This window comes from Podarcis vaucheri, assembly GCF_965113315.1.
Source record: "Podarcis vaucheri genome assembly, chromosome: 13".
Lineage (NCBI taxonomy): Eukaryota > Metazoa > Chordata > Lepidosauria > Squamata > Lacertidae > Podarcis > Podarcis vaucheri.
Window position 1 is genome coordinate 7,494,882 of NC_138751.1, and position 13,473 is coordinate 7,508,354.

At 48.2% G+C, this 13,473-nt stretch overlaps 1 protein-coding gene across 4 annotated transcripts; it reads left to right on the forward strand.

The window, feature by feature from the left end:
* Positions 1-547: 547 nt before the first annotated feature.
* On the forward strand, positions 548-11,635 carry HAUS4 (HAUS augmin like complex subunit 4). Of its 4 annotated transcripts, none has more exons than XM_082195644.1 (10): positions 548-681; positions 2,627-2,699; positions 3,157-3,299; positions 3,979-4,095; positions 4,762-4,902; positions 7,112-7,208; positions 7,645-7,790; positions 8,612-8,742; positions 9,779-9,847; positions 11,373-11,635. In XM_082195644.1, exons 2-10 carry the CDS (start codon positions 2,651-2,653, stop codon positions 11,548-11,550), a joined length of 1,071 nt encoding a protein of 356 aa, XP_082051770.1. In that variant the 5' UTR covers positions 548-681; positions 2,627-2,650; the 3' UTR covers positions 11,551-11,635. The 4 variants fall into 4 exon arrangements, with proteins under 4 accessions (XP_082051770.1, XP_082051771.1, XP_082051773.1 ...); XM_082195645.1 differs by having other exon boundaries at positions 609-840; XM_082195647.1 differs by having other exon boundaries at positions 614-691.
* Positions 11,636-13,473: the final 1,838 nt, after the last annotated feature.

Sequence of the window (13,473 nt, forward strand, 5' to 3'; positions counted from 1 at the left end):
TTCTGCAGTGCTGTGCCATGACCAGATGCCATGACAAAATTCCCCCTTGCAAGTAAACTATTAAAGAGGGAGCCCTTTGTTCTGTTGTCTGTGTGTCACTCCCCAATAAGACCTGAGGTGCGTCTGTAATGCTTGGGACGCAGAGAAAGAACATTGGGAATTGTGCAAAACACAAAAGCATTGGCTGGGAATTTTTATTTATTTCATAAAATTTATACACTGCTAGATTGTAGAAAAGAACTCAAAGCGGTTTACCAAAAAAAAGATAAAATTATAACTAAAAAATCTACAACCATAATCTACAGAATGTTATATAGAATAGAATAGAATAGAATAGACTAGACTAAAGCAAAACTCATCGCCAGCCTGAGCCCCTCCAGATGTTTACGACTACAACTCCCATCGGCCCCAGCGGCCGAAGGCCTCCTTAAGATTCAGAATGAATATTAAAAGCGCCCGACGAAGGCGGTTTGCAGACACAGACCAATCGGGATGTAAATAAGCGGACGAGGTCCCGCCTTCCTTTTCTTCTCGGCGCTCCTCATTGGCTTCCGGTTTCTAAGGCGCGCCCCAAGTAGGTGGCTCCGCCTCCTCTTCGAACTTTGCCGGGCGCGCGGGGGAGACGGTTGGAAGCCGTGTTTTGGCCGCCTGCGGATCGAGCCCTCGGGGCAGAAAGAAAAGGTGGGGAAAGGTGAAAGCTTCTCATGACGTCACTGGCGGAACCCCACTTTTTCCCTTAAAAAAGAAACGAGCGCGGAATTGGGGGGGGGCATCTTGGTGTGCCTCGATGTTTTAACTCATGCTAATTTTTACTTTTCGCAAAGAAAATGGGCTTTTGGGGTGAGTAGGCGGGGTGTTTGTGGGTTTAAAAAAAACCATATATGGCAAGGTGCACATGCTTTTTGACTAAATAAAAAAATTCCTTCCAGTAGCACCTTAAAGACCAACTAAGTTAGTTCTTGGTATGAGCTTTCGTGTGCATGCACACTTCTTCAGATACACTGAAACAGAAGTTGCCAGATCCTTCTATATAGTGAGAAGGTGGGGAGGGGTATTACTCAGAAGGGTGGTGGGAATGGGAGATTGGCAGAGAGCTGAGATGAGATGCTTTTTGACTGTTTTACACCAGGCAGGCAGGCAGACATTCAACCAGTGAAGCTTCCCCTCTTCGTTTTAAAGGCAAACTGCACCAGTTGAATTTCTGCCTGCCTCGCAGATTTTTAAGGCCCTGGAGCTTTTCCCACAGAAAGCAATGACCCTCCTGGAAAGAAGCGCCTAAAATCCTATTTATACGCATTGGGAGGACCCATTTCTTTCTTCTGCCATATCTTTGTATGGTGGCAGTGCTGCTGTTGTGGCCTCCTTGGCCTGCCAGTCGAAAACCAGTTGCCTCAAGCACAGGCTGGGAGTGTCATGGGATGGCGGTGGTGGGTCTGTGCAAAAGATGGGCTGTTTAGCTTGGTGCGTGCCCCGTTGCATTCTGGGGCAATGGGATGAGGAGTCAGTGGGTTTTGGGTCAGTGTGATTGGCTGCTGCAGCAGCAGCATATAGTGATGCCTCCCTCAACTTGCCCAATGCCTTGAGGGAGAGCAAATGGAAAGGACACCCTCCTCATGCTTACCGTGGGATTGGCAAGAGGAGGACCAATGAACCGGGGTGCCTTAAAGTAGATCTACCTCAGGATCGCACAATCTCTGCGATGAGGATGTTCAAGGATGCTTCTTAGGTTAGCATGACCTAGTATGCTCATTTTCAGATGACACCAAACTGGGAGGGGTAGCCAATGCCGCTGAAGAGAGAATTGGGATTCAAGGTGACCCTAACAGATTGGAGAGCTGGGCCCAAACTCACAAAATGAATTTCAACAGGGACAAATGACAGGTAGAACCAGCTGCACAAATATAAGATGGGGGACACCTGGAGGCTAGAGCTTGCTTGTTTTCTCTTGCTCCAGAGGGTAGGACCCAAACCAACTTGGTTCAAGTTACAAGAAAGGAGATTCCGACTCGACATCAGGAAGAACTTTCTGATAGTAAGAGCTGTTTTGACCGCGGGACTGTCTCCCTCGGGAGGTTGTGGACTCTCCTTCCTTGGAGGTTTTTAAGCAGGGGTTGGACTAGATAAGCCTTGAGGTCCCTTCTAACTTGACAACTATCCGATTCCGTAAGGAGAGAACAAAAATGGTCTTCCTCAGTTTAGAGTGTCAGGTTGGAGCTTGGCATATGTATGCATCTCCTTTAGGGATTAGCATGACTTTCCTGAAATTGGGGGTGATGGAGGGGAGGAGTTTATGTATTCCTGTGCAGTAGATGCCTCCATAGCAGTGCCTATACATATGTTGGGGCAAACTTCCAACAGGCATCTCCTAAAGTTGGCCTGAGACAAACTCATAACCCTCCCTTCCGCTGACACCTTTTACATATGCTTATCTGGCTGGCAGAGGTATATCGATTCCTTCTTCAGCCAGCACTGATATGCCAGAGACCAGCTGTGCTTCCAGGTTTGCTTGTTGCCACACAAGACAGTAGGGGCTGTTTTTGTATGGCAGCAAGTATATATTTCCCCCGAGGGACCTGTCTATCTTTCTGCCTGCTAACAGCTCTCATCTCACCTTTTTCTTTTCTAGCTGATTTTCCCTGGTAAAGGGCCAATGGCATCTGCCTTAGGGACCGTCGGTGTTCAGTTGCTGCGGCAGCCAGGTAACTTCACTGGGGTTATTTTAGGGGAGACTAAGGCGTAAAGCAAATGTGGGGGACCTTTGACCCTCCAGATGCTGCTGAACTACAACGCCTACTATCCCTGGCCATTGGCTATTCTTTCCAGGACTGATGGGAGTTGTAGTTCAACAACATCTGGAGGGACAAAGGTTCTCTGTGGAGCCAGTGTGGTGTAGTGGTTAAGAGCGGTGGACTCGTAATCCGGTGAACCGGGTTCGTGTCTCTGCTCCTCCACCTGCAGCTGCTGGGTGACCTTGGGCCAGTCACACTTCTCTGAAGTCTCTCAGCCCCACTCACCTCACAGAGTGTTTGTTGTGGGAGAGGAAGGGAAAGGAGAATGTTAGCCACTTTGAGACTCCTTCGGGTAGTGATAAAGCGGGATATCAAATCCAAATTCTTCTTCTTCTTCTCTGCTCCTGCTCATTTCCCGTCCCCACAGGTTGTGGGAGCTGCCTGCCCCCTTGCTCACTCACCGATGAGGACCTGGCTGCCTACCCCGGCTTGGCTAACCTCCTTTTGGGCCTGACCAGCCATATGGACTCCAGTGGGCTCAGTGTACACTTGGCACAACAAATGGAGGAGGTAAGAGCAGGTTGTCTCATCCAGGCTAGTCTGTGCTTCGTGACCACGGTGTTGGACAAGAAAAGCCGTCAGACTGCAAATCCGACCTCTCGTTTTTAGGAGGAAGGGAGTCCCTTCTGGCGGTAAGATTCTAGGGTTGATGGCGACAGAAGTTTGAGTCCTGAAAGTGGCAGGGATTTGACATGCCGACTCTCAGCTGTGCTGTTAAGCAAGGAATGCCCTCGTACAAATCTATGGTGCAGCGGCATTTGGAATTCTGTGCACAGTTTTGGTCGCATCAGGGCAGATATATAAAGAAGTATTTCTTCATGCAGTGAATAGTTCAAACTATAGAACTCGCTCCCACGGGGAGGCAATGATGGCTGTCAACTTGGATGGCTATGAAAGAGGTTTAGGCAAATTCAGGGAAGAAACAGCTACTGATGGTTACTAGCCGTTATGGCAAGGCTCAGTGGCCCAGCACCATTAGACCTGTTTGCCTTGCCCTATATAGAATTTAGGTTGCATGATTTGGCTTTGCTCTGAGCTGCATTGGTCCTCTCTCCCTCCGCCATTGCCTAAAGGAGGATTTGTACTGCAGTGGATGACTGGAAGAGTGTGTTTATTTTATTATTAAGGAGGTATCCTCACTGCTGTCTCTCTCCCTCCACCCCATGGCCACACATTTCCTCTTTCGTAGGCAAGAAAGGAATTGCAGCGGTGCCGAGGAAACTGGTTGAAATGGGAAGTGGTCCATCGGCTTCTGCAGGAGGCGCTAAGGGAACTGGGAACTGGCCTGTCTCCACGGGAGCAAAAAGTAACGCTTGAAGGGAAACAGTGGGAAGGGGGGGGGAATTGGAGTGTGAGTGAGGGCTGTCGGCAGGAATCTGGAAGTAGGCAGAGAGCTTTGAGAAAGGCTGGCTAAAGCGCTTGGCAATAAGCATTACTGAAGAAAAATGGTGTTGTGCTTATAGTTGGCTTTTGAAGTGGCTTCGTGGAGCGCTCTAACAAGGCTCAGAAACAGACAGCGAGATCTCGGTTTGTTTGTTTAAGGCATTTACACCGTGCCCTTTAGCAAGAAAGACTCTGGTAGCTTACAGAAATGAGTACTAAGATGATCTTGCCTGTCTACTATCTAAGAAACCCGTGACATATGAGGAAAATGGGATGGGAGAGAGAGGAAAGGAGAAGCAAGCTCAAGCCCACGAGCTTAAACCTACAGTTCTTATAATGAAGTGATGAAGCTTTGTCTGGGTAGATTCTGGCCGTTTAGAGGAGCAGGTCAACTCCTGGCTGCTTCTTGTCGGGGAAAGAAACGTGGGGTGATAAACGGGAACATCAAGCCTTGAACCAGTGAAATGTGATGGTGTTATGCAAGCTTCAGAGAAAAGCCTTGTGTGTGTGGAAGGTCTGGCGACGCTGATGAGGGGCTTTGTGGTGGGGGGTTGCTTCCCCCCCAACCTCTTTCATTTCTGTTCCTCAGTTCCTTGAGGTCCTGGAGCAACAGCTTTCGGTAGCTGAGCTGAAACGGATGCTTGATCTCGGCCCTTCTCTGCAAGACGCACAACCATCTCTTTTGGGTTTGGAGGCCTCGGATCTACAGGAGCTTCTTCCCCCTAACCAAGTAAGATGGGCATAAGCAGGAGAATTTCCCACAAGTAGAGCTGTTGAGAGACCCAAGTGTAGAGGCCCAATCCTTCCTTTTTAGATCGCGTTACGAAACTTATAAAGAGGGCGTGTTATTCCCCGAATGGCCTTTCCCTCCTGTTCAGGATAGGCTTAATGTCCATGAAGATCAAACATCCCTAAACTCGGCCCTCCGGATGTTTTGGGACTCCCATCATCCCTAGCTAACAGGACCAGTAGTCAGGGAAGATGGGAATTGTAGTCAGAGCCGTCTTTCCCATAGGGCTTAGTGGTTCGTTGCGCCAGGGCACTGGGTTCTCAGGAGCGCCCCAGCAATTGGGGAACTGCACGGCTTTGCCGGCAGCCTCCCCTTTCCCTGCACGTCCGCCAGCTGTGCCTCGCCAACTATATGGCTGGCTGGCATGCAGCTTCCTTCCCAAGCCTCCCTCCCTCACCCCACACCCCCAGGCTCCCCTGCGGGAAGGCAGCATCTCCCTCCCTGACCCCACACCCCCTGCCTTCCCTCTGTGAAGGTAGCATTTATTACTGCTTGGGAGGTGGCGGCGTCAGCAGCAAAATGAACATTTGGGGACGCTGGGGGGATCTTTGCATCCCGGCGCTGCATATGCTATAGACGGCCCTGATTGTAGTCCCAAAACATCTGGAGGGCTGAGTTTGGGTGTGCCTGGTGAAGATTCATCTGTAGGGCAGGGGCTAATTTATGAGAGATCCTGTCCCAGGACACAGGCAGGGCCAACGTGAAACCCCCACCTCCCCCAAAAGGTGTGTTTTTACCAGAAAAAAACATGGCTTAACTTGCCACGTTTCCTCTTAATAAACCCTGGGAATCTTAGCTCTCTAAGGGAGTTCTTAGAGCTTTTGAGAAATTAAAAATGCTTCCAAGTGGTATTCCCTCCCACCCCTACAATCCATGTTTTTATCACCAAACTAGGTGTGAGTGAAACTATATCTCAAGAAAGAAAGGCCTACTAGTCTGGAGTGGTGCATGCTCTAGTTACCGTATTTTTTTGCACCATAACAATCACTTTTTTCCTCCTAAAAAGTAAGGGGAAATGTCTGTGTGTGTTATGGAGGGAATGCCTACAGGTGGCATGGCTACGGATTTTCCTCCTCTAAAAACTATGTGCGTGTTATGGTCGGGTGCGTGTTATAGAGCGAAAAATACGGTATCTCCCGCTTGGACTACTGCAATATGTTCTATGTGGGGCTGCCTTTGAAGGTGACCCGGAAACTGCGATTAATCCAGAATGCGGCAGCCAGATTGGTGACTGGGAGTGGCCGCCGGGACCATGTAACACCAGTCCTGAAAGACTTACATTGGCTCCCAGTACGTTTCTGAGCACAATTCAAAGTGTTGGTGCTGACCTTTAAATCCCTAAACGGCTTCGGCCCAGTATACTTAAAGGAGTGTTTCCACCCCCATCGTTCAGCCCGGACACTGAGGTTCAGCTCCAAGGGCCTTCTGGCGGTTCCCTCACTGCGAGAAACGAGGTTACAGGGATCCAGGCAGAGGGCCTTCTCGGTGGTGGCGCCCGCCCTGTGGAATGCCCTCCCACCAGATGTCAAGGAAATAAACAACTATCTGACCTTTAGAAGACATCTGAAGGAAGCCCTGTTTAGGGAAGTTTTTAATGTTTGATATTTTATTGCTTTTTAAATATTCTATTGGGAGCCGCCCAGAGGGGCTGGGGAAACCCAGCCAGATAAGGCAGGGTATAAATAATAAACTACAGTGGTACCTCAGGTTAAGAACTTAATTCGTTCTGGAAGTTCGTTCTTAACCTGAAACTATTCTTAACCTGTAATACGACTTTAGCTAATGGGGCCTCCTACTACCGCAGCGCCACCGCCACACAATGTCTGTTCTCATCCTGAAGCAAAGTTCTTAACCCGAGGTACCATTTCTGGGTTAGCGGAGCCTGTAACCTGAAGCGTCTGTAACCTGAGGTACCACTGTATTACTATTAGTATGGTCACTGCATAATGGGATGCGCCTTTAGGGGCTTTTATCTCCTCTCTCCCTGTTACTTCAGTCAGTGTGGCTTGCGAGTGTTTGATGTACAGATCCAATGTGCCCAACGCTACCTGAAAGCACTCCAAAAAAAAACCCCGGCGACAGTTAAGCTCGTTCACATTTATAGTCCTCTCTTTTCTGCATTTTGCCACTTTTCTGCGTTTTGCCACAGGAGCTGGAGCAAATGCGAAAACACCTCCCCATGGAATTGGAGAAACGCCTTAAGTCCAAATGCCTTGCCGTACTCGGTTACTACCTCCCTGAGAGTGGTGAGACGCTGTTTTTCCCCCCAGGCTGCGTTAGCAGGAGAGGTTCTCTCGTTCCATCAGCTTTGCCGAGACACCGGCTCCAGCGGGCGCCTTCTGCCCTTGAGCTGTTTCTGCGCCAGCTGGCCATTATCGGAGGAAGCGCTGCCTGAGCTTGCTTTCCCCCTCTTCCCTCCCTGTCCCCTCTCCCTCGCGTGTCGTGTTTTCGAGTTTGTAGGCCTGTGGGCAGCAGGGACCGTTTAGTTTTAATGGATTGTGTACGAACTGCTCCGAGGGCCTTTTTTTGGCTGAAGAGCAGGGTACAAATACTTGAAATACAAATAGGGGGGAGCCCCCTGCAGGTGTGTGTGGGGTGGGAAAGCCCATGACAATTCTGGGGGGATTTAAGGGTGCCGTGTGGGTCGGGGCTGCCTGTTGACCTGACCTCTCTTCTTCTCAGATGGCGCTGGAGAGGTTGCACGGGCAGCGATGCTGGGGACCTTGGCAGAGTGCTTGGCTGCAGAGAAGCGGCGCCTGCGAGAAAGCGAAGCTCGGCACCAGGAACTGGTGGGGTTGTTGGAGCAGCAGAAAGCTGCCTATCCCCAGGTAACAGCTGGAGTAGGGAAGTCTGCCAATGTGGGCTTTAGGCATGCCAGAAGTCTCTGTGCGCATTTTGCCAAGAAAAATGTGCAAATAAGGAAAAAAGGGGTATATATTCACTCAACTTGCACAGTTTAAAACACATTGTGTGTGTGTGTGTGTAACGGGGAGAATAAAATTGATAACACAGTTAAAAACAATATTTTGCAATGAAATTTCTCCCACCTCTCACTTGTGCTCACCCCCCTCAAAATTTGCTCCTGAAGGACAGGCATTGCACCCCCTGGGGCAGATTTTGGGGGACATGGGGAGAGGAGAGGAAAGCAAAGTCTTGTGTAAGTGGAGCACCTTGTTAAAAAAAAATCAGAATGTTTTTTCTGAGCATTCCAAAAATGTTAGAGACAACCGACTGCTTTGATTTTTTTTTAAAGTGCAAAATACCCTGTTTCTCTTGAATAATTAGTAACCAGGTAAATATTAAATAACCTGGAAATAAATGTGTTGCTAGCCCTACAGCAAATCAATGCCTCTGCCAGATAACATTGCGCTTTATCATTTCCTAAATATGCATATTTACACCTTGTATATCCAACAGAGGCACTTCATTTTTGGCTGATGAAAACAAGCTGGACTTTTTCGTTCAGACCTTGCTTCTGCCTGTATACGTCATGACTTAAGTAAGGTCCATTAATTTCAATGCTCTGATCAGGGTTTAGTCCAACACAGCCCTATGTTTTTAAAGCTTCGTAAGTTGCTGAGAAAGTCTTAACATAGCAAGCAACTGGTTAATCGATTAAGCACTAATTTCACTCTCCCATGCGCCGCAGGTCTTATTACGCTGCTTGGCCATCCTGAAACGCTTGGCCCGTGAGCTCCGCCTTAATGCTCAGTCTGAACTCGACTATTTCAGCACCCAGTACCTGGAGACCAAGTGCAATGCCATGTTCTTCAAGATACGGTGAGGCCTTACCTGTGTCTCCCCTTCCTCCTGACCAGGATCCTGAAGCTGCCCAGGAGCAATGGAGCAGTATAGATTTGGAACAGTGGTTTGCTGAGGGGCATAGTTCAGAAGACAAAAGTTGGGACGAACTGGGGGGTGAACAGCAAAGAGAGAGTCTGAGCTAACAGACTCTCTCTCGCTGGAAAGTGTCCAGCCTACCAGTCCAAGGTCACGTAGAGCAGATAAGGTGGCTACACAAAAAGCACAGTGGTTGCAAGATCAGGTTGCAAGGCACAGAAGTGACAAGGGGGAAAGTGGGTGAAAACCTTAATTGGGGGCACCTTCGCTCCGAGAATGGCTGCTTTGTTCTTTTGCTGTGATCATTAAAGACTCTTTAAATGGCAAGCAAATCTTTTCGCTTTGTCCTGCTTATTTACGGCCAAAGCCTGACACCCTTCCATTGATAAGGTTTATTCTTCAGCACAAGTAAGCTATGCTGACTTCAATCCCTGGTGGCATCTTTGGGTAGCGTGCGGAGAGAACCCTGCCTGAAAATCCTGGAAAGCCACTGGCCGTCAGTGCAGACATTATGGAGCCTGATTGACCGATGGTCTGACTCGGTGTAAGGCAACTTCCTATGCTCACCCAGATCAGATCTGTCTGATGAATATGGTTTGGTGATCCGCCTTGTATCCAACCTGGGCTGTCTGTCATAGGGTGACAAGTCATTATGTCCCTAAAGGACATAATGGGAGGTTTTCTGTAGTTCCCAAGAGAGAATTAGAATCCAGGAGACGCTTTGCAACTTTGGTTTGCACATAACGTCGGTCGTACTCGCAGCAGACCCTTTGAAACAAAGGGACGTGACTGACTCGGATTTGTTAATTTGAGCAGGCCTTTTGCGAGTAGGAAGTCGGATACAGCTCAGCGGTTAGGAGTGTTGCGGTCATCTGTGAGCGAGGGGCAGAGCAGAAGCTGTACATGGGAGGCATTATAGGAAGCGGACTCTAGTGTCTGTCAATCCTGCTCCTTTAAATAATTCTGTCTGCCGCAGGCTTGAGGAGCTGAGCATCCTTTTGGAAACCTACACGCCTGAGAAAGTGGATGTGCATCGGATGATGAGGTAAGCGTGTGTGTGTGTGTGTGTGTGTTGAGGTGGCCAGTCTTTATTTATGGCCGTAAAGCTAAACACGGAGACTCCCGTGGGTCCCACTGCTGTGGCAGGTGTGAATACAGATAGCAGCTGGAAGGTGATTACCAGCAAATGGTGTTTTGTTGGCAGGCATCTCCCTTTTATTTATTTTTTAAAAAAAATCTCTGAGGTACCCTAAGTCACGACGAGTTGTGCTGCAGAGCTTTTGCTGACTTTTCATCTGCACTAGAGGGTAATGCCAAGATCTTATTGAATCATGGAATTGTAGAGTCAGAAGGGACCCCGGGAGCCATCTAGTCCAACCCCCGGCAGTGCAGGAAACTTGCTTGTTTGTGGTCTCTGTCCAGGCCTACATAGAGAATTGGAGAACTGGGACCAAATGTTGCTGTTCAGGATTCCATCTGATCCCGAACTGGGACCAGCGACAAAAACGTTGCTGCTCAGGATTCCATCTGATCCAGTCCATTCTTCCTCCTGGCTGGCTTTCTGTTCATTCTCTTTCTTCCTCCATATGCTACCTCTCAAGGTCAGCCAGCACTCTGAGCATTCTTAGTCTTCATTCTAGTTGGGGTTTTTTTGTACACCGTGGGGTTCCCCAGGCCTGCCAATACGTCTCATTTCTGTGTGTGTGTGGCGCCATTTTTGGCTTTGCCTAAAGCAATGGTACTCACAGTCTGAGTACCATTATGTTTCTATCCCTCCTTTCCTCCAAAGAGTTTAAGGTGGTGTAAAGGTAAAGGGACCCCTGACCATTAGGTCCAGTCGTGGCCAACTCTGGGGCTGCGGCGCTCATCTCGCTTTATTGGCTGAGGGAGCCGGCGTACAGCTTCCGGGTCATGTGGCCAGCATGACTAAGCCGCTTCTGGCGAACCAGAGCAGCGCACAGAAATGCCGTTTACCTTCCCGCAAGAGTGGTACCTATTTATCTACTTGCACTGGTGTGTTTTTAACTGCTATGTTGGCAGGAGCAGGGACCGAGCAACAGGAGCTCACCCCGTCACGGGGATTCGAACCGCCGGCCTTCTGATCGGCAAGTCCTAGGCTCTGTGGTTTAACCCACAGCGCCACCCGCGTCCCCTTAAGGTGCTGTACCTCCCTATTTTATCTTCACAGCAACACTGTGAGGCAGGCTAGGCTGAGAAGGTAGTCTTTGCGGTTACCCTGATGTCCACGGGCGCTGGGTTGGCAACCCCTGCTCTAACCAATATGCCATACCAGAAATATAAGGAATGATATTTGTTCTTGAGGCTTGGAGGGCACAAGGAGATAACTCTGAAGAGGCTCCTTGCAGCTACCTATGGAGACAGGCCAAAGGCAAGGAAGTACCTTCTCAGTAACACAACTCTAGTCGGACTTTTTCCGGTTGGAAAGGAACGGATTGTGGAAAGAAGCTGGGTTTTGGGTAGCTGCTAGGAGGCTGGAAAAGTGTGTCTCTGGCATAGATTTTGCAGAAGCTCGTCCAACACGCCAGTCTTTCATTCTTCGTTTTTTCTAGGGACAAACTGCAGGCGGCACTAAGCCAGGAGGAGCAAGACCTGGCCACTTCTCGCAAGATCGTCTCCAACTATGAGACACTGGGCCCAGAGTTCGAAGAACTGGTGAAGGAATATGCCCGGCTGCAAGCCATCATCGAGAACAGGCGCTGGGCCCTGAGAGAATTCAGCAAAGACTGAGGCCTTGTTTGGGCACGGACTGGTTGAATATTGCTCTGTTTAGTGTGTAACGAGTGTTTTGTACAATAAAGTATGGAGGAAAGGCTGGCTGGCTTCACATGTCTTTGTTAAAAGGTAAAGGGACCCCTGACCATTAGGTCCAGTCGGGGCCGACTCTGGGGTTGTGGCGCTCATCTCGCTTTATTGGCCGAGGGAGCAGGAGTACAGCTTCCAGGTCACGTGGCCAGCATGACTAAGCTGCTTCTGGAGAACCAGAGCAGCTCACGGAAACGCCGTTTACCTTCCCACCGGAGCGGTACCTATTTATCTACTTGCACTGGTGTGTTTTTAACTGCTATGTTGGCAGGAGCAGGGACCGAGCAACGGGAGCTCACCCCGTCACGGGGATTAAGTCTTTGTTGCTTTCCCTCTAATGGATAGACACCTGGGTCCTGTTTTTCTCCCCTGCCCTGTGAACAGACTGCTGGGTTTCTCGCGGTATCCATTTCGAGTTCCCTAAAACATTAGCATTTCCCAGAAGAAAAACTTGCACTTGCGTCCTACATAATGACCAGATTTGCGCATTGTGTTGGTGAAGTCGTCAAACCTTTTGTTAATTAGAGCAAATGAATCGCACCGGCAGTTGTTGTGGTTGCCCTTGTGGCTTTTCCTGGCTTGCTCTTTATCCAAAAGCAAAAAATAAACCCTGCAATCGTTTGTCCCCATGTTTTCTTACTTGGTGAAATGTGCAGATAAGTGGAAGGATGGCTTTTGTGGCTTGGCATATTGACCAGATTCCAAGCTCCATCTGCAGCGCCTCCTGCTGGAGAATGAACCCAGAACATGGTATTAGCAGCCAGGGTCCGAAAGAGAGCCTTAAACATCTCCAGATACTGTACCCAAAATAAATTGTTCTGCTGCTGTTTGGACTGCAATTTTCAGCTGCTTTGGGAGCCAGTTGGTTTCAAAGGCACGTATAAATATAATATTCAACTGAATTATGAATACAATACATGAATATCTATCTATCTATCTATCTATCTGCTTCCAGACCTGTGGATAGTCAGTTTTCCTGATATATTTTGTGTTACTAAACAGCTATACAGTGCAACACAGAAATTAAAAACACAGAAATTAAAAAACGCAGAAATTAAAAATAGACTGCTGTTGGTAAAAAGGGATTTAAAAATAAGACTCCTGCAGTATTTTTCCGTATATCATAGACAACTTCAATTAATTAACTTTGTAATGGTTGCTATTTGTTGCTTGATGTTTTTTAAAGCGTTATTGCTTTTAAAAGAGGCTAACTTTGATGCATAAAAAATACCTCTTGAAGGCGAGAAGAAGGGATGCCTTTTCAGCAATGATGTGCTCAGCTACTGCATTATTTAGGAAAAACAAATAAGGGCGTTCTGCCAGCAGCCCATATTTAACTGCATAAAAGAAAACCAGCTTTCTATCTTGTTCCCAGTAGTAGCTAAAGGGTTTCTTAAGTTTGCAAGCAAATATTCATCGCTTGGGAATTTAAAATGCAAGTATGATATTGGAAGGAAATATTCAATTGTTTAAGCCCAGTGTGAAAAATTAGGACTTTCTCTGCTGTATTTAAATATTGCTCAAATCTAAGGGGTTCATATGAAAATATTTATTTATAATTTGTGGGCAAAGCTTTCTGCCACGTTAGGGCAGGCTTATTTTTATGCGGATTCCCCCTGCAGTATGAGGCGGAGGCTAGATGTAAAATAACGCCAATGCCTAAATGGCAATAATATTACCTAGTTAAAATTTTCAAATTCTAAACTGGTGTCTTTTTTGGGTGGTGGGAGCAAAATTACGCCCTTTCCGAGCCAGCCAGGAGTCGAACCTAGAATCTTCTGATCCGTAGTCAGACGCGTTATCCATTGCGCCACTGGCCCTTGGACGTTCTGTGAGCTTCACGGCGCC

Bases quoted from the DNA above. Each gene is read 5' to 3' on its own strand.
- HAUS4 (XM_082195644.1), top strand. From the start codon at position 2,651: ATGGCATCTGCCTTAGGGACCGTCGGTGTTCAGTTGCTGCGGCAGCCA. The intron at 3,300-3,978 runs GTAAGAGCAGGT...CCTCTTTCGTAG, and splicing joins TGGCACAACAAATGGAGGAG to GCAAGAAAGGAATTGCAGCG. The intron at 8,743-9,778 runs GTGAGGCCTTAC...TGTCTGCCGCAG, and splicing joins GCCATGTTCTTCAAGATACG to GCTTGAGGAGCTGAGCATCC.